This window comes from Lissotriton helveticus, chromosome 6, assembly GCF_964261635.1.
Source record: "Lissotriton helveticus chromosome 6, aLisHel1.1, whole genome shotgun sequence".
Classification (NCBI taxonomy): Eukaryota; Metazoa; Chordata; class Amphibia; order Caudata; family Salamandridae; genus Lissotriton; species Lissotriton helveticus.
In genome coordinates this window covers 1,763,148,233-1,763,169,424 of record NC_136067.1, presented here as the reverse complement: position 1 = coordinate 1,763,169,424, position 21,192 = coordinate 1,763,148,233, and the positions used below count along the sequence as shown (strand labels likewise).

Below are 21,192 nucleotides of genomic sequence, written 5' to 3'. Positions count from 1 at the left end.
GGTTGTGGGTGTGAATATGTGGTTGGGAGTGGTTGTGTGTGTGGTTTTGTGTGTGGTTGTGTGTGGTTGTTGTGTGTGGTTGTGTGTATGGTTGTGTGTGTGGTTGTGTGTGTGTGAGGTTGTGTGTGGTTGTGTGTGTTGTGTGTGTGGTTGTGTATGGTTGTGTGTGTGTGGTTGTGTGTGGTTGTGGTTGTGTGTGTGGTTGTGTGTGTGGTTGTGGTTGTGTGTGCTGTGTGTGTGCTTGTGTGTGTGCTGTGTGTGTGCTTGTGTGTGTATGGTTGTGTGTGTGTGTGGTTGTGTGTGGTTGTGGTTGTGTGTGTGGTTGTGTGTGTGTGATTGTGTGTGTGTGTGGTTGGGTGTGGTTGTGTGTGTGGTTGTTGTGTGCGTGGTTGTGGTCGTGTGTGGTTGTGTGTGTGGTTGTGTGTGGTTGTGTGTGGTTGTGGTTATATGTGTGGTTGTGTGTGTGTGGTTGTGGTTGTGTGTGTTGTGTGTTCTTGTGTGTGTGCTTGTGGTTGTGTGTGTGTGGTTGTGTGTGGTTGTTGTTGTGTGTGTGGTGGTTGTTGTGTGTGTGGTTGTGGTTGTGTGTGGTTGTGTGTGTGTGTGGTTGTATATGTGTGTGGTTGTGTGTGTGTGTGTGTGGTTGTGTGTGTTTATGTGTGTGTGGTTGTGTGTGTGTGTGGTTGTGTGTTTGTGTGGGTGTGTGTGTTTGTTGTGATTATGTGTGTGGGGTTGTGTATGGTTGTGGTTGTTGGTGGTTGTGAGTGTGGTTGTGGTTGTGTGGGTGGTTGTGGTTGTGTGTGCGTGGTTGTGTGTGTCTGTGTGTGGTTGTGTGTGTGGTTGTAGTTGTGTGTGTAGTTGTGTGGTTGGGTGTGGTTGTGGGTGTGGTTGTGCATGTGGTTGTGTGTGTGGTTGTCTGTGTAGTTGTGTGTGTGGTTGTGTGTGTGACAGCAATACTAAAAGCATATCAATGTGTGGTTGTGGTTGTGTGTTTGTGGTTGTTGTGTGTGTGGTTGTGGTTGTGTGTGTGTGTGGTTGTATGTATGTGGGGTTGTGTGTGGTTGTGTGTGTGATTGTGTGTGTTTATTTGCGTGTGGTTGTGTGTGTGGTTGTGGTTATGTGTGTGTGGTTGTGTGTGGTTGTGGGTGTGGTTGTGTGTGTGTGTGGTTGTAGTTGTGTGTGGTTTTAGTTGTGTGTAGTTGTGTGGTTGGGTGTGGTTGTGGGTGTGGTTGTGCATGTGGTTGTCGGTGTGGTTGTGTGTGTGACAGTAATACTAAAAGCATATCAATGTGTGGTTGTGGTTGTGTGTGTGTGGTTGTGTGTGGTTGTGTGTTTGTGGTTGTTGTTGTGTGTGTGGTTGTGTGTGTGTGTGGCTGTGTGTGTGATTGTGTGTGTTTATTTGCGTGTGGATGTGTGTGTGTGGTTGGGTGTGTGTGGTTGTGTGTGTGGTTGTGGTTATGTGTGTGTGGTTGTGTGTGGTTGTGGGTGGTTGTGTGTGTGGTTGTTGTGTGTGTGTGTGGTTGTGTGTGGTTGTGGGTGGTTGTGGGTGTGGTTGTGTGTGTGGTTGTGGTTGTGTGGGTGTGGTTGTGTGGGTGGGTGTGATTGTGTGTGTTTGTGTGTGTGGTTGTTGTGTGTGTGTGGTTGTGTGTGTGGTTGTAGTTGTGTGTGTAGTTGTGTGGTTGGGTGTGGTTGTGGATGTGGTTGTGCATGTGGTTGTGTGTGTAGTTGTGTGTGTGGTTGTGTGTGTGGTTGTGTGTGTGTGACAGTAATACTAAAAGCATATCAAAATAAAGGAACACAAACATCGAGTTTGTGGAAAGTGAAAGCACGTTGTAAGTCGAACGGGCACAGCAAAGCATTAACACAACAACATGTTCTTTGATGTTTGATGTTCTTTGAACGAGAACATCAAAGGGGCACTGTGAAAGTGATCGCGGGCAAAAGTGAAAGTGATCGCGGGTGCTTAATGAGCTTGTGTGTGTGTGTGTGTGGTTGTGTGTTTGTGTGGTTGTGTGTGTTTGTTGTGGTTATGTATGTGGTTGTGTGTGTGGTTGGGTGTGATTGTGGTTGTTGGTGGTTGTGAGTGTGGTTGTGGTTGTGTGGGTGGTTGTGTGTGTGGTTGTGTGTGTGGTTGTGTGTGTGTGTGTGGTTGTAGTTGTGTGTGTAGTTGTGTGGTTGGGTGTAGTTGTGGTTGTGCATGTGGTTGTGTGTGTGGTTGTGTGTGTGGTTGTGTGTGTGACAGTAATACTAAAAGCATATCAATGTGTGGTTGTGGTTGTGTGTGGTTGTGTGTGTGGTTGTGTGTATGTGGTTGTGGGTGTGTGGTTGTGTATGCTGTGTGTGCTTGTGTGTGTGCTTGTGGTTGTGGGTGTGTGGTTGGGTGTGGTTGTGTGTTTGTGGCTGTTGTGTGTGTGGTTGTGTGTGGTTGTGTGTGTGTGTGTGGTTGTATGTGTGTGGGGTTGTGTGTGTGGTTGTGTGTGTGATTGTGTGTGTTTATGTGTGTGTGGTTGTGTGTGTGGTTTTGGTTATTTGTGTGTGGTTGTGTGTGGTTGTGGGTGTGGTTGTGTGTGTGGTTGTGGTTGCGTGGGTGTGGTTGTGTGTGTGTGTGGTTGTGAGTGTTTTGTGTGGTTGTGTGTGTGTGGTTGTTGTGTGTGTGTGGCTGTGTGTGTGGTTGTAGGTGTGTGTGTAGTTGTGTGGTTGGGTGTGGTTGTGGGTGTGGTTGTGCATGTGGTTGTGTGTGTTGTTGTGTGTGTGGTTGTGTGTGTGGTTGTGTGTGTGACAGTAATACTGAAAGCATATCAAAATAATGGAACACAAACATCGAGTTTGTGGAAAGAGAAAGCACGTTGTAAGTCGAACAGGCACAGCAAAGCATTAACACAATAACATGTTCTTTGATGTTTGATGTTCTTTGAAAGAGAACCTCAAAGGGGCACTGTGAAAGTGATAGTGGGCAAAAGTGAAAGTGATCGCGGGCGCTTAATGAGCATGAAGAGGTTTGCCATATGGCACCTCTGCTCCTAAGCGCGCGCCCGCATACATGCACTGTAGCTCTAGGCTGGCCATGGTAGCATTTTTTGAGCCCTCACTAAAAGTCTCGCCAGACCAGCGCATACGTTGGGTCAGGCAAAACCTATAAAGTTTCTTTCCACATACCAGACAATACACTGAGGAAGATTAAGGACACTTCTCGATTATTTATACAGTTATTCTCAATAAAGACAAAGTTAAGACCTTGGGAGGAATACTTGATGCACATAAGACTCAGGAGTGTCAAACAAATGAAACTAGTGCAGCCTCCTTTGGTCACATCAAGCTTCATCATCAAGGCCTTCCCTTCCTTATGGAGCCCAAGAGAACACTGATGTCAGGAACTATACTAGGACTAGGAGCATAGGGGTACATTCTGCAATGTGCTAATGGCTTGCTCAGCTAAGAAAGAGATTACATAACCTAATGTGATTCAAAATGCGGTGATGCAAGAAATAACAGGTCTTGCACCTCTAAACCGTATTTTGACCTCCCGGTGCTCTCACCACTGACTGCCTAGTCAGGAGAGAATTGAATGTCTGTACTACTATGCACTGGGGATGTATATCAATGTCCCATGGTATAAAAAAAAAACGTGCATTACATTTTTCCTGCTGGAAACGTCAATTCAGTGATAAAGGGCTTCTGGTTCCACCCAGAGTCAACTAGGTTAGGATCGGTGGTAAAGCTTTTCAAAGAAATGTGGAACAATATGCCCAGAAATGTTTGCGTAATAATATATGTGCTTACGTACAGTAAGTGCATGAAGACTAGTCTATTCCAGTACAGGGAACATTATCTGACAACTGTTTCACCTACTCAGTTGCCCATGGATTAGTTGGAAATATAAGAAACTGATAATACTGATGGTGATGATCAGAAGAACATCCACTCACGCTCTTTTCATTCAGGTGCTCTCACCACTGACTGCCTAGTCAGGAGAGAATTGAATGTCTGTACTACTATGCACTGGGGATATATATCAATGTCCCATGGTATAAAAAAAAACCTTGCATTACATGTTTCCTGCTGGAAACGTCAATTCAGTGATAAAGGGCTTCTGGTTCCACCCAGAGTCAACTAGGTTAGGATCGGTGGTAAAGCTTTTCAAAGAAATGTGAGACAATATGCCCAGAAATGTTTGCGTAATAATATATGTGCTTACGTACAGTAAGTGCATGAAGACTAGTCTATTCCAATACAGGGAACATTATCTCACAACTGTTTCACCTACTCAGTTGCCCATGGATTAGTTGGAAATATAAGAAACTGATAATACTGATGGTGATGATCAGAAGAACATCCACTCACGCTCTTTTCATTCGTCTCATTAATATGTTTTTGATTCCATGCAGGATTTAGAGAGTATATTGTTTTCATACTTACTCCTTTCTACACCCCTCCTTTCTAAGATTTTCTGGTCAATTTGTTTTCATTGCAATTGTGTAGCCATGTAGCTACTGTAAACCCCACTATAAGTATTGTGATCATTAAATCATGCAAAAATCTGATACATAGTTCAACTAAAGAAACATGGTAGATAAGTCACCTTCACCTACCTATGTGGTCTTGGGTTCCCTGTGCATCTTGTGCATAGAGAAAGTAGCGTTCACTGATGCCATAGGTAAGGTATCCATCTGTGTTGTAAAGACACCGACGCCCGGCCAAAAAACGATTGGGGAGGATAGACTGAAACACTGTTCCATTACTTTGTGCAGCTCGTAAGGCTCTGACAAGGCTTGCATTCGTGGAAGGCAAGATCTCAGAAACAAAAGCCCCGTCGAATAATACCTGGGATTTGTGGCAGGGACATGCGGGTAGTCCATCACTCCACAGGGAATGGGCGGGTTCAGAGAGGTACCAACGCCAGCATTTCTGCTGAGAACTGGTCTTGATATTGTTGTTACTCAAATCAAGTCTGAAAGCCCACTGCCCAGTCTGGTTTGTGTTTCCAAGTACCTGGTGAGGTCTGTATCTTCCTCCAGCTTCATACGTTTTATTTGTCTTAGTTATCGGATCATTGTAAAAATATCCTGCACCATTTGTGAATCCTATCAAAGCCCTGTGATAGATCCTCCGACCTCGCATCCAGAGCATTTCTGAATATTTCAGCAATCCAAAAGAATGCGTTCCATCTGTGGCCAATATACACTGAAATGTGTTTGTCTAGAGAAGAAAGAAAAAAAACCAAGAGTTAATATTAAATTTCTCAAGGTATTTTAGGCATGGATAAGAAGCACTATACCTGAATTGAAAAATAAGGTAATATGTTTACATTTTTCATTTTTAGCATATTTCCCGACTGGATAAAATGCATTATTGGAGAACTGCATGTATGCTGTCTTCTAACCTTTTTATGGAATGATCTGCTGCTGGTACCATGATCTGAACTTACCCTTACAAGATTCCAAAGATATTGAAAGAATGTTTGTTAAATAACCCCCATTCTGCCTGTTGGGTTAAAAAAGACAGCAGATTATCTCTATTGTCAGCTTTGAGTGAAATCCGGTTCGGAAGGCCTCAGTGCAAGCAGGAGTTAATGGGCCTCAGTTGCATCAAAAAGAGCCTTTTACCTCAGGCCTCCTTGGGACTCTGTACTATTGACCACCAAACTGGGCCCGGGTACCTCTTTTAGCACTTGACTCTCAGATAGATGGGAGACCGAGCATCCTGGCCCATGGAGGTACTTTGGGCTAGAAATAGAGAATTCTCCTTAATAATAATATGTAGTAAATCAATATACCGCCGGTGCTAGTGAATAACAGTTTCTAAGAAACCCCTTGCCTGTTTCCATTGTCTGTGTTACTACATGTAACATATTATGCACTTGCAGACCTTGACCTCACAAAACAGTGATACTCACTAAAAGGTCTACTACATCAAAATTAGGTTTTTCACAATCAAATAGTCAGACCTACAGTTTTGTCAAGATTTTCACAAATCAATAATAAAGGCCCACTGTCTTTAACAGTTTTCACCAGCAAAAACAGCAAGCCTACATTAAGATGAGTCTCTCCTCTGTCGCAAAGTATCAATTAGGCTGACGCAAAAATGAAGGCATAGGCATGAACTCTCTCATGAAAGACAGACACATTATATACACACCCAGACCTAACAAGATGGCATATATCTTCACCAGAGACACCAAATAGATTTAACTTTCTCAGGTCAAGCGTCCTGCCTATGCTGCATGATGATCTGTTGAATAGTGAAAAAGTCCTTGGTGTAGTGCCGACCAAAGGGCACTGTGCCCAGCAGGCACTCCTAATGAGACCCTGTCTCTGAATGTAATCAAATTGTAGTTCAATGTAAATCAAATACTGTACTCAAAATCCATTGGTTAGTACTCCAAAAAGTAGTATTTTTATTTTTCAAATGTTCATTTCAATATCGCTGTTTTCTTAATTCAGAAATGTACTTCAAATAATCAATTGATGGGAGAACATAAATATTGCTTCCTCATTTGATGCAACCTCAAATTGCGATGTCTGTATCCCTATGCATTTCGGGACTCGTGCCCTTCATCAGGGGATAATCGTGCAATCTGTAAGTGAAAGGATATCTTATTGTAATGTGCCGGTTCACGGGTGGTATGTCTTCCACTGTTAACAATTACACGTGGTGAATGGCGCTACTAGCAACGTGCAAACATGAACTGATATTGTGAGTCAAAAAGCGGTAAAATGTGCTGGTTAAAACAAGATAGAGTGTGTCCAAATAATGAAACTAAAAAGAAACCGATTGTAGTGAAGTTAAAAATGGGCTGCACAAGCTATCACCCATCAATTGATTATTTGAAGTACATTTTTGAATTAAGAAAACGGAGATATTATAATGAACATTTGAAAAATAAAAATACTACTTTTTGGAGTACTAACCAATGGATTTTGAGTTCAGTATTTGATTTACGTTGAACTACAATTTGATTACATTCAAAGACAGTGTCTCATTAGGAGTGCCTGCTGGGCACAGTGCCGTTTGGTCGGCACTGCACCAAGGACTTTTTCACTATTCAATCCCTGAGGGTCAGAGGGGATCAGAACCCGAAGGCACCCAGAACAGTTACCCATTGAATACATTGATAACAGGTTGACTGTGTATAAAGAGGAGTGCCACACACCACTTATTATTTTCTATTTTGGAATATTGAAAATATCACTGCTTTACATACTCTTACATGCTTTTCTGATTTGACCCTAAAACATCTGTAATGGAAATAAAATGGGAATATTCTGTGAATAATTAGACATAAAATCAGAAACTAAATAACACTAAGAAAGACATAGTTATATTAGATAATTTTCCCTAGATAATATTAATAATTTCTATGATATTAAAATATTAATAACAACAATACGAATAATAACAGTAATATTAGTAATAATAATTATCATGATCATCATTATTATTATTTGTTATTTAGCTCAGAACACCATACAATAGATACTTGTTGGTGAAGGTACCCAGTTGCCTACAAAACAAGTATTTGCAATGCAATAGGTCTCTCATTTATGCAAGTTTAAGCTATCGGCATTGTAAATGACAATGTGTTTTATTTATGTTTCAAAAACCAAAACATAAATAAAAAGCATTGTCATTTACAATGCCAATAGCTCAAAATTGCCTAAATGCGAGATCTGCTGCATTACAAATGCTGAGAGCTGCTCTTCACATGTGCTAACGCTTGTTGTTTCTGCTCTCTCCTTGCTGATCTCCCTATGTTACTGCATTCTTCTCCCACTGTGTGCTGTCTCTTCACCCCCCCCCCCCGTTCCCTGTCATTGTTTTAACCTCTTGCTCCATTATTACACCCCCTCCCAGGCCTCCCTCCGGCCCTGCCCCTTGCTTCACTTTTCTGCCTGTAACTTTCCTCCCTTGTTGCTCTGAGAGAAAGCAAAAGTAGGTGCTAGCGTGTCAGTTGAACAAAGCGCTGTATCCCATGGTACCAGGCGTGCAACGCCCATTAGGCTCAATGAGCTTCATCCCATCCCTCCCTCCCTATCGTGTGTAGCAGCCTGGGCTAAGACAGCTTTCTGGGCACACACACAGCTGCACCGAGTACTTCACAGGTCTTTAAAAGACCATCTGCTTGTTAATGAGGCTTTGTTGTTTTTTCACCCCTTCTAAGATCCCCGGCATCGCCACTCTGCCTATTGCTGGAAGAAATTGTTTCTCAGACCCCCCCCCCCCCGCCCCCCCCCCCCCCTCCCGACATTTGGCTCTAGTTGCGCCTCTGCATGGTGCATTGGTCCAGGCAGTGGCTGACCCAAAGCGTGCACGCAAGGATGTGAAAAACCACATTTTCGTGTGCCAAACACAGTGAAATAAGTGAGTTTATCACAGTGCTCGCATGACACAGTTCAAACAGCGAGCAGAGCTTTCTTGTTTGGTTGTTTATTTTGGAAACATAAATGCGTAACTGCGTTAAATGCCTGCTGTTTTACCTTGAAGCGTGTCCCTGCCTCAGGCAAGCAGAACAATGAAGGCGACATCGAGGCGCATACTCCCTGCCTCTGCGGCAGGGTTTTATTGCAGCAGCTGCCGGACTGCGAAGCTCACAGATACAAGGTTCCACTTACACTTCTCGTGCTCGCCACCTTCCATTGCTCAATCACCTGAAAAGAAGCTTCACACGGTTACAGCTTCTAATGCAGCAGAAAAAGAATTTAGAGCTGCTAGTTACTTATGTTGCAATTTTGCTAGCTTGGACTCAGTGTGCATGTATAGCCTCTTGGAGCTCGAATATAGCCTAATAAAATGATCGTTATGTTAATTCAAAATGGCTCAGGACCTGCTGCGTGAACTGGCATTTGGACTACTCTGCAATGTGAAGCTGTCTGTCATACTAGAGTATATTAGTCTTCCAAAACTCACTTTTAATGCTCAGCCCTGACAAATATCACACATCAGGAGTGACACTAACGCATTTCAGTGTGGTGGTCTGCATCGCCGCACTGAAATGCACAGTCACTCATTTGTAGGCTTCCTGGGCTGTGAAGCACCCAGAACGCTGGCTGTTAACCCACCATTTTTTATTGTGAAAGTGCAGAGTGGCAGCGCTTGCTGTAGGCTGTTCTCGGACAGGCTTGGGGGCTGCCTGAGCTCAAAGGAAGCTGCTACTATTACAATGTAACGGACCTCATTAGAATTGGGTTCACCGCGCAGCAGGGGCATTACCATTTCACTGACATGGGAGGAGTCAGAGAGTGCTCAGTGTGATAGGCGGTGGGTCCTGCTGCAGCTGCCCGCCTGCCACAGTTGAATTAGAAGTTTGCATCCTCACCTGGTGGCAAACATTTAGGCTGCTTATTGAACCACAAACTGATGGCCGGAGTGGTTGGTAGCTTCCCAGAACACTTTCCTGACTGTGCAGCTATGTAGCTGAGCCGTGACCCTTGCACGCAGAGCCCATGTGGCACAATACATTCCTCTTTAATTACGGGCCTGTTTCACAGCTGATCATTACATAGGCACACCACGCACCTGCTTGATTGCAGATAATTCAGTTAATTATAGGCGAAGATTGACGTTTCTTATGGCCAGGCTGCACTGCTGTGTTTTGCTGCTGTGTCTTTTTTTTTTTAAATGTGACGATTTGGAGCAAGCAGAGGCAAATGGCAGGTGGCACTGCTGTGACCCTCACTGGCAGGGCCCGGTACCACAAGGCAGTGAATCGAGGGAGCCCCACTGTACTCAGAAAGCAGAAAATCCACACCTGCAGCTTGCTTCCAACAAGCATTGGCATAGCCAATAGGTCTCGCCTTTGGGACCTGATGAGTGGTTAGCCACGCAACAGTTGATGTTGTTGCACCAAGGATATTGTGCTGCATAACTAAATATTTAGAAGGTCCCAAAAGCGAGACCTTCTGTCATGTTGGTGATTGAGTTTAGAGAGATTATATTTTTGTTTAGAAAAAGAGTACAATAAAGCAGCAAGAAATTATAATGTTTTCACTTTTCTTATTTCAGAACGATTTGCTCATGGCATTAAAGTACGAAGCTGGGTTAATTGCAAACTAAAGAACTGGCTATTTGGGTAGGTTAAGTGTGGGTGGGGATGTGTCGCCGGTGTGGTCTATAGCTGTTTATTCAAGACTGCCTGCTGTTATTAGCCATGTCATAATGCAAATGGTTATGCATACTTTCAAGGAGTTATTTATGTTGGGGCTGTTTCTCTTTGGTGATACCATTGTTTCATGTTAATTTGTAAGAGGCTACATTAAATGAAGTAACATAGACCCCCATTTAAAATGCTTTGCTGTGTTAGTCCAAACAAAAACAACGCAGCAAAACATTGAGTTTTTAATGGTACTGGACATTGCAGTTTTGCTAGATGCTGAAATGGCCACCAGGGTCATCCACTGCTTGTAATGATTCTCCTCTCCACTTTCCAATCCTGCTTCAGGAGTACACACATATCCACTGCTCATGCCTGCTTCCATTGTCCAAACCAGGTGGCATTTCTGGTACAACTGCAATGCCAATACTTCTCTTCAAGGGCCAGCACCTCTGTTCACCTTCTCTGTGAAGGTGTCTGCAACTCTGCATGGGGTCTGATTCAAGCAGCAGAACTTGGATTTTTGAAGGGGCTCTATTTTTGGTGTTCTTTTTCAATGTGATTTTAAAATTCTGTGTAGATGCACCACACAATAGCATTTCGGGAACAAATGTACCTTGGGAGAGGTGTGGCGCAGCGGCCAGAGGGTCTGACTCCAGAGCGCGGGGCTGATGGTTTGATTTCTGGTGCCAGCCGGCAGCTCAGCTCAGCATCATGTGGCCCTGGGAAATAGCTCACTTATCTCCCTGATGGCCCCCAGCGCTTTGAAACCTCTAGGAGGGTGATATGCTTGTGCTTTACAAATAGAAACTAATATTAATATTATCTTTTGTTAGAAACAACTGACACAATGAGTTGAACATCTACATTGAATATATCCCTTGACATTCTTTCTTCCAATAATAAGCAGTGTTAAGGGGGAAAAACACTTTACAGAAGCATGGATGCAAACGCCACACTTACTTCCGTCTCCTGCAAACTCTACTACCGACGTGAGCAATTGAAAACTGTTGTACTCTTATTTGCATTTTATATTCAGGAAGCAGACACACATTGGACGACCATTGTACAGGGCCAGTTTGGGGCTTTGGTCAGAAAGTTAACTTGAACATCTTTCTAATGCATATCATTCATTATAAAGAGTATACTCTGTCTGGCATGAACGGGGAGCGAACAAACGGGTAAATACGTGTACAGACGGAAAGGGTGGGAAAGAGGGAGAGGAAGAGGGGAAGGGAGGGAGGAAGGGAGAGAGGAAGGATAGATAGATAATCACTTTGGGCTTAGAGAGAGACGAAGAGGCGGACAGAAAAGCACCAGACAGGTAACTTTTGCCTCAGTATCCTCTGTTGAAAAAGGTGCGGGACTGGGGCCCCTTGCTTGGCCCAAGGACTGTGAATATGTTTGAGGCAGCCAGCCCAAATTGATTTTAGGGAGCACGTACCGATTATTACAGGAGCGATACCATTCTGTGAGATGCCATTGACGCAGATTTCTACCACATGGTGTGGCTGTGCCCGTAGGTGGCGGGGTTCTGGAGGGGGGTGGAGCGTGAGCTCACGCAGGTTCTGGGCTGGGTAGTCCCCCATGAACCACTGCGGATGTTGCTGGGGGTCTTTGATGGTCTAGATGGCTCCAGGATGGACATGCGCCTGCTGGGGACGGCGGTAGCAGTGGCCAAAAGGGACATAGCGAGATATTGGTCTTGTGCCGCACCACCTACTGTGAAGGGGTGGAGAAGGGGGTTGACTGGTGCGGTACCCAGGAGGAGGCCCTGTTCGAAGCCTGAGGCGCTACAGAACTGTTCCATAAAGCATGGGGGAAATGGTTCAACATGATTCCACCATGATTCGTGATGTACTGCCTGTTTTATGCGTTGATATCAATGCGTCATAGGATGTAAGGATGAACTGGAGAAGTCTGATTCGATCTATACAACCTATTGATTCTAAACCGCTGTATGTGCTGATTTATGAGCTGCAACCATTGAATTTCTTCTGCTGTTTTAAATACCCAATAAAGTTGATTATCAAAAAAAAGATGCCATTGACAGCATGGGTGGATGAATGAATGGATGGATGGGTGGGTGGCTGGGTAGTGGATGGATGATGATGGATGGATGGATATGCACGCACCAGGGCCAGTGTACTGAAAGCATGACATATAACTGTGTGTAACTATCTGTACAGGGACACTGATCATACACAATGATTTAAAGTGCATTATTAACAAAAACTCTAGAATTTGCAAGAAGATGGAAAAACTGTTAATAACTCGACAGAAGTCGCTTCTTCTTTCCAATGTCACTGTTCGATAGCAATTTTAGCCAGTTGATAACAGGGCACTCATAAGTCTGTGCCTGTGAGCCTACGCAAAGTGTACATGACGTCAAAGGCCTTACGTCTGCATTCAACTTCACGTTAGGTAAAAAGGCAAGCAGCCAAAATGGCACCAGCGTGTTACACCACTGTTTTCTTTATTCAATGTCGCCCCCCACCCTGTACGGGCAGTACTTGGGGACAACAGTTGTACACATGCCCGGGTTGATAGCGCTTTCCAGTAAACAACAGACCTTTTGCTAATTGAGTGCTGCGTGTTGTTTACAAAGAGGCATCTGGTTTTCCACAGCTCTGGAGACGCACAGATATTAGTGGGGCGGCAAACTCTACTGGAAATCCCTGCTCCGGGATCAGCCCCTATTAATTACAAGACTCCAGCCAGCCTCGCCTCCCCGAAGCCCGAGCAATTACTAGCAAACACGACTTATTGACCAGCAGGAAAAAAAAAAACTCTTTGAGGCAAACTAAAAACGCAACCCGCACTTTGGAAATGCAAACACCACCGTTTTCATGTACTCGCTTCCTGTCCAAGCGCTCACTTTCTTCCAAGACATAGATCTGCCCAGCGCACTGTTTATTCCCCACTCCCCCTTAAGTTCAACTGTTCCTTTAAAATATGATTACAAAAATCAATTTCTTAATAGGCGTTCAATGGTCCGTGAAATTCCTATTGCATAGTCAGGACTGATCAACAGCGAGTCTCGCGTGAAAATGCAACAATAAATAAATAAATACACTGGTGCCTGCAGCTTTTGCTTAGGGGATGAGCAGGAAATGATCCTCAAATCTGCAGATACTTAGTATGGAAGGCATGCGCTCCCCTCACAACAGAGCCTTATGTAGCAGCGGTGCTCCGAGGAGCCCAGTGCACAAACCGGCTAATTTCTACACTGTGCTCGGACAATACATATTCAACTCCCCAGATAATAAAAAAGCATATTCGCAAAAAAGTAAAGCAGTTTATATAATTATACCAGGCTGTAATATCCGATCTGCTGCTTGGGGTCCGGCCCACGTAAGCCTCTCGCTCTAAAAGTTCATCGTGTTTCAGTGGACGGGTGGCCAACTAACAGCGCCTGAAAGATAGGCAACACAACTTAATTAACAAGCGCTCGCATGGCAGCAGGGGGGAGGGATTCACTCGTGGGAGAGATAATTGCGAACAGATGGGCCGCGCGCTCCCGCGAGTGAATCTGCTGACGTGCACGCGTTGCCATTGAAGGAAATGGAACGTGTGCACATGCTTGGCTGAAAAGTCTAAGCGCTCGGACAAGGTCTTTTTCCTTTGCAGCGCATGAGCGCTGCGAAGGACGAGACCTAAAAAGGAAGGGAGGACAGTTTAATCCAAGCAGGGGATTGCGACAGCTCGCCAGCCCAACGGGGACACATTCACCTGCATTGCTCAGTTTCCAGAGGGCAGGCTGTTGGTCCTCAGGGCACGTTTGGGGCAGCCTGGGTTGTAAAAAAAACCCAGGTGGAAGAAGCCATCACTCACTCACATTCCTGCAGACGGGGTGCCTGCTTCGGCCTAATGGGCCACTCTCTCCTTACCCCGCCTGAGAGGTGTCTGGGGCAAAGGTCTGCAGGTCTCATTAAAGTTCTCTCAGCTGGAAAAGCATTGTATTTTAAGCATACTTTGGATTTTCAAAGCACCTGGACACTTTTCTTTGACAGAGAGGAACGTAAAACGACAGCCTTTTCAGTAGCTGGAGACTTACATGACCAACGCATGTTTGCAAAACTGTATTTTTTCACGAGGATTAGCTGAGTAACTGCTTTTTACAAGGTTAGTGCCCTTCCATTTCTGTTCCTCTACAACAGTTTTAAGATATTAGAGTTTTTCGGTCCTCAAAAGTATGTAATTGAAATGTTTCCCTCACCTTCATTGCTTGATTGTGTTTGCGAGCAAATGTCACTCATAATTACACTGAAATTATGAAAATTGTAAGGGGGGTTGGGGATCACCTCACCATGCAGCCATGACCATGGGGTACGGGCAGGCCTACAGCTACGCACTTCAATAATGGGACACACACTCAGTGTTAGCAGTCCGAGCCGGAAGTCCCGAGCGACCCCGGCCCATTTATTTATAACCCCTGGCCACGCCTGGCCAAGGAATGCAACATTGTGTTTGGGTGCTTCCGGGTCTTTAGTCAGACCCGGGTGGATGACTAGACCGTCGTGCAGTGAGGCATGCCGCGGTATTTCCTGAGGAATTGCTGCAATGCAGTCAGTGTGTTTGGCCATCGCTATACGCAATATTTTGTTGGTGGTGCGCATAAACCGCTCGACCTCACCATTTGCTTATGGCCACTGAGGTGTGATTCGTCTGTGATTGATTCCTAGTCGTGTGAGAAAGTCTTTGAATTTGCTGCCTTGGAACGGCGGCCCGTTGTCTATCTTGATGACTTGTGCAGGCCAAACGCAAACGCTCTCTCTAAGACTGGCTGCAGGTTGGTGAATGCTGTCGATGGCCGAATCTCAACTATTGGATACTTGGTGTAGCTGTCAATTAAGACGGCTGTAGTTCTCCCATCAGGAAAACTTCCAAAATCCAGGCTCACCCATGACCAGGGGGATGGAGCTGGGTCTTCGTTGATTACTGGTGCAGGAGGTTCGGAGTTGCTGGTGAGCTGGCAAACTCTGCAATTGTGCACAACATTGTCCACGCTATCTTCTAGACCCGGGAACCACACTTTCTCCCTCATTCTTGATTTCATCCTGCCTATGCCTTAATGGCCTTCATGAGCGAGGATTGTCGCTCGTTCTTGTAGGCTCTGTGGTATGACAATGCGTGATCCTCTTAGTACGATTCCATTTTATGCGGAGCTGAGTTCATCCCGAACCTTCCAAAACTTGCCCAGGCGAGTTCTGTCAGACTCACTCCATCCTTGGAGGTTCTTGACGAAACCTTCCCATGAACCCCTCTTCAGAGCGTCAGATACTTGTTTGATGATCGTGTCTGTGTCCATGTGTGCCTTTATTTCTTCTACCGAGAGAGCTCAAGGGCATGACCACTGAGATACCATGTTGACGAACTCCTCTGTCTTGTCCACTTGCCTGTCATCTGTCACTGCCGAGGATGGGGGGTGATGTGACAAGAAATCGGCGGGGTTTTTGGCACCTGGTCGATATGCCAGATCCATCTGGTACTGCTGTAATTGGATGGCTCACCCCTCAATGCGTGGTGGCGGGTGAGGTGCTGTTCCTTTGAAAAGTGGGAGGAGAGGCTGGTGATGTGTTACAACTCTGAAGGGGAGTCCACTCACATACAAGTGAAAATGATTGCACGCCCATTTGATGGCTAATGCCTCCTGTCTATTTGTGAGTGCAGGGCTTCTGTCGCTGTAAGTGCCTTGCTTGCAAAAGCCAAGGGGACCCAGGTCCCTGGTTCAGTCTCTTGGGTGAGTAGAGCTCACAGACCCACTGGGCTCGCATCTACCAATAATTCTGTTGAACGGGTGGTGTCGAAATATGCCATGGTTGTGCTAGCTAGCAATGCTGACTGTATTTATTTGAATGACTTGTCTTCTTCTTCTGTCCACTGCCATGACGTCTCTTTCTTTGTTAGGCGTTGTAGTGGTTCTGCAATTGTGGCCAGGTTTGGGATGAATCGTCTACAATATGTCGCCATCCCCAGAAACCTTCGCACTTCTGAAGCATTTGTTGGTGCTGGCGTAAGTTGGATGGCCTCTGACTTCCTGGGGTCCACCTTGACTCCTTTTGAGCTAAAGACATATCCGAAGAAATTAATTGTTTTTTGGAAGAACTGGCACTTTTCTTTGTGGAGGGTTACCCCATGCTCTGCCAGTCGCTGAAGAGTGGCTCGGAGACGACGGTGGTGCTCTTCGATTGTTGCCGAGTGAATGAGGATGTTGTTGCTTACATTGATGACTCCCTGAAGCCCAACATGATTCCTCTCATGGCGTTTTATAATATTTCTGCAGCTGAGGATATGCCAAAGTTCAATCTTTTGTAGCGACGAAGTCCCGGGTGAGGCGAGAAAGTAGTAATATACCTACTTTCTTCCGCAAGTGTTAATTAGTGGTACCCAGCATTTAGATCTAGCTTCGAGAACCATTGCGAACCGTTGAGGTCGGCCAGGATATCGTCCACTGTTGGTGTTAAATGTCTTTCCCTTTTTATTGCTTGGTTAGGCATTCTCATGTCAATGCAGATTCGGATCTTTCCTGGCAGTCTCGGTTTTTCAGCTATCACCATGGGTGACACCCAGGGAGTTGGACGAGTTACTTTTCAATCACCCCTTGTTGCTCCAGTTTCAGAAGCTCTTGTTCTACTAGTGGCCTGAGATGAAAAGGAATTCGCCGGTGTCTTAGAGCGACAGGTTGTACTGCTTTGTCTATGTGTAGTTGCACTGGCGGTCTCCGTATGTTTCCTAGTCCTTTGAATAGCTGTGGGAACAGGTTCAGAATGTCATCAGTTTGGAGCAGCTTTACGGCATTTGCGAATGCAATCAGATTGAGGTCCTCAGTGGTATGACTCCCAACCAGGATGTCTGCTTCTCTTTCGACCACATGGAAGGTTGTTGTGACTGTTTCAGTCTCCAATTTCACTTGGACTGTCATTTTCCCTTTCAGGGGAAGCGGTGTCTGGCTTCCATATGTTAGGATCTTAATCTTGGATGGTGTCAGTTTTGGCCTCGGGTTCAACTTTTTGTAATGTTGCGACCCCATCACATTGACTGTCACTCCTGTGTCTATCAGGCCCGTCACTGGAGATCCATCAATCTCAATGTTGCATTTTGGTTGCGGTCGCTGCCTCTTTTTGAGGTCGCCAGCGAACGACACGAAGTAGCACTCTTCGTCTTCTTCCGTGGAGGAATCATCCAAACGTTGGTTGTGGCGAGCGGTTGTCTTTGCTGGTCGTAAAGTGGTGGGTTCTTCCAGCAACAGATGTCTTACGGCTCCCGTCGGAGTTCTTCTCCCTGGGTTGCCTCTTCCTCGCGAGCCTCCTCGGCATACACTCGCAAAATGGTTGGGGATGCCACACTTGGAGCACGTCTTCCCTCTCGCTGGGCAGCTGTCTGGAGGGTGCTCTTCTCTCCCACAGTACCCACACTGTGACCGTCGCATTGTTCTGGTGGGCCATCTTCCTCGCCCACCTGCGAGGTGGTGTGCGAATGGCGTCAACCCGCTCTGCCATGACATTGACTGTCTGCTTTGAATGTGGGTGAAGCGCAGTTTCCATTGCCATTGCTCGTATATCTGACAGCTCATGTGAGCGAGCAAGGATTACAATTTCTTCTAGAGAGATACGAAGTTGTTGCAATATGAGTGACCGTAGTGTTTTGTTTTGGCAACCTTGGAAGAGTTGCGCCGTCACCTCCTTGGTCTGATCGTCCTCCGTGCAAGTACTTGCTAACTCCCTGAGGCGTGAATGATGGGTGTCCATCGATTCTCCTTCCCTTTGCCTGGCTTGTCGGAGTTTGAATCGCTCATAGTGGGGGTTAAGCTGGGGGTCAAAGTGGGCGTTCAAGGCTTTGACCGCCGCGTCATAGTCATTGGGCGCTCCAGTGTTTGGAAGATGCTCAAACAGCTTGTATATTTCAGCACCAGCGAAATGTAGGAGGAGGGATCTCTTGACGGCTCCGTCGGTTTCTCTTGACGCTATAAAATAATTGTCGAGGCGGCCACCCCATACCTTCCATCTTGGGAATGCGGTGGCTGGGTCGATTAATTCACTGAACGGCGGGAGCGCAGCAATCTGGGAGTGTGTGGGGTGTGGTGGCGTTGGTGGAGCCACCGCTTGTGGCGCCGCTTGTCCTGCTGGATTTGACATGCCGTCTCTCTCTCCCTTGTCATAGCACCTGTGTGTCTCTACGCTCTTGTGGTGTTCCTGTTTGCGTTACTGGTGGTAAATTTGGATTCCTTTCTGTTTGCTCTCTGTGCGCGCCTATGTGTTGTTTGCCACTGCTTGTTTGCTCTCTTCCTCCTGTATTGTGTGACACTTATCCTGCAGGTGCTCCTTGCCCTTGCCAATTCTTCTTGGTTTTCTTCCCCTCTATGGCACGTGGTGCTTGTTTTTGCCAATGCTTTGTGCTCTGAGCAGTTCTCTGGGTGTTGCGTGTTGGTGCTGTGTTCTCGCCACTAACGCGGTGTCTGGCGCTTCTTGTTGGCTGCTTCGGCGTTTCCCGGCCGCCTGCTCCCTTTGCGTGCCTTCTGGGCAGCCTCCTGCCAGCTCCTGCGCATGCGTGCACCTGCGGGGGAGACTGAGACTCCCGGGCAGCGTCACAGCGCTCCCGGCAAGGTACACAAGGCTTGTGCGCTCTTGAGTGGGGGTGATGCCAATCGCCGAACGGGCTGCTCGTGATCACTGTTGGCGCTGCGATCAGCTTATGGCACGCTTCTGACGTTGTTGCTCCGCTCCTTCTGTTCTGCTGGGCAATATACTTTGCCTGCGCTGGATTCGTCGGCTCGGTGAGTGGTGTTTCTTTGCGGGACTGTGTTTTAACAGGATCTCACCCTCGTCGCCAGTGTAAGGGGGGTCGGGGATCACCTCACCATGCAGCCATGACCATGGGCTACGGGCAGGCCTACGGCTACGCACTTCAATAATGGGACCCACACTCAGTGTTAGCAGTCCGAGCAGGAAGTCCCGAGCGACCCCGGCCCATTTATTTATAACCCCTGGCCACGCCTGGCCAAGGAGTGCAACATTGTGTGTGGGTGCTTCCGGGTCTTTAGTCAGACCCGGGTGGATGACTAGACCTTTACAAAAATGTCACACATGGCAATCTGAAACCCTGTCAGCTATAAATATTGCCTTGATTAAGCTGGTGTCTTATAAAAAGTCACAGTTTCTTAGCCCAGGAAATAGTTGATTCCAACAAGTAACATACCGTATACAACTAAACGATTCTCTTCCTTTTTTTTAGACTATTCCACGCAGATTCATCTCTAACCAAGCAGGAAACAAAATCCGAGCTTTGGAGTGTGCGGGTTAGGTGGAATGTTTGTGACAAGTGTGATTTCTTGTTACAGAATTTTAGCGTCTTGCAGAATGTAAACTTCTAATCCAAGTTTTATTTTTAGCTTTAGTTAAGTGATGCACAAACTGTGCAGAAAGGAGCGCGTAGCACTTGCAGCGTGGGGTCATTCCTATGTCTGTCTACGTACTACTTGCTCCCTAGCAGAATATTTAATGGTTCCCAAAAAAAACAAGCATGTGCAATGCAAAAGGTCTTGCATTACTGAAAGTTAGGGCTATAGGCATTGCTAGTAAGAATGTAATGCCAACAGCTCAAAATTCCGAGGCCTATTGAATTGAAAATGCTTATTGTTACTGGCTTGTGGGCTTTCACTGCGATGCCGTTGTTGTGGTCCTAAAGACTTTTGTTTCAGAAAACATGCAACTACCATTTCATGTGGCCGTGCTCCTTCTTCTGTTGACTTTCCTTTTTTGGGCTCCAGTCCCTAATAATACACAGATGCCCAGGTGTGTTCAATTTCCTAAGGTGCTCCAGTCATTCTGGTGCAAATGTCACACTAATGCGACTCCACCCAGCACTCACCGGGTACCGAACCAAGGACTCTTTCAGCTGTGTTGTCCTGCAGGGCTCTACTCCCAGATTGTGCTCTGTTTCAGAGGGCCTTGCCTGAGCATGGATGGTTGCTCTTAGAAGCCTAGAGGCCTAGGGCACTTGCTGGAAGGAGAACACTGTTCCTTTATCCCCTCACAGCCTCTGGCATTCCTCTGTCCTCTTTCTAACAATAGCAGCTTTGCTGTAAAAGCTCCAGGCCTGCCCTCTTACCAAGTCTACGTGATCTACTGACCTGGAGCCTTTCAGCCACTCAGCAATGCCCCACAAGTTCTCCACAGCAGACCAGACTCAGTCTATTCCTGTACTTCTCAGGCTCCTAGGTGCTCAGCCTCTTACAGGGTGACTGTTTACAACTGTCAGAGTCCACCCTGCCCATTTCTCTGCACCAAAGCAGGTCCAATTACAACAGATGTCCACAGCGCCCTCTAAACCAGGGCTCTATAGTGTGTCCACTTCCCACGAGTCTTCTCCTCAATGCATCCCCTCCTGCCGTATGGCAGGGGCAGTTGGTGTTTGCGAGCATGATGGACGAGACCCCTCCATTCCTGGGAAGCGAGGAGAAGAGAGGTGTGCAGGCATGCCGAACTCAGCCATGGGCTGGATGTTTCTTTATTGAAATGGGATGGTGATTGTTTTTTTTTGGGTGGCATGTAAAAGAGCTCCTATCGCCCTTGATGCTCAAGCCAGGGCAGTTTCTTCAGCTGTGGGGTGTGGCCTTCTTACCATGCTTTTGATTTTGTCTGCCCTTGGGTGCCTACTGCTGTGGCCCGGTAGCAGAGTGTATGCGGAGCTTAGATAGCTGGGAAGAGAGCAGGAGGCAGAGCCAAGATTGGGATGGGTCATTCCTGTGGGCTGGGTATGGTTGCTGAGATCTATCTGCCCATGACTATGTGCTTGTTTGATACTGTTTTTGAGAAGGGCCTGGGCGAAGTCACTGCTCGGATGAACTTCCAGTATTTCGGTATTACATGTGTGGCCGCATCGTTTAATATTTTCCCTGGCTGACAATCACGCGCTTGCACATCCAGTGAGTGCTTTGAGTCATGCTTCTTTGCCTGCTGTTTAATCCATGGTAAGGCTCATTTAGAACATGTACAAGCAGCTCAGATGTACCACAACTAAGCTGTGTGAAGTTACTGGCACCAGTTAGCCATCCATTTCTCTTGCATGCAGCAGGCTATCTTCCCTCTAACTGACTACAGCATGGA

The 21,192-nt window shown here is 46.3% G+C and overlaps 1 protein-coding gene across 1 annotated transcript in view; it reads right to left on the bottom strand.

Annotated features, from left to right (window-relative positions):
• The window catches only part of LOC144761885 (mucin-like protein), a 507,595-nt gene that overhangs the window by 451,537 nt on the left and 34,866 nt on the right, over nt 1-21,192 (bottom strand). The window contains exon 4 of the mRNA XM_078647097.1: nt 4,587-5,193. Within this exon, the coding sequence (XP_078503223.1) occupies nt 4,587-5,193 (607 nt within the window). The remainder of the gene's footprint in view (nt 1-4,586; nt 5,194-21,192) is intronic.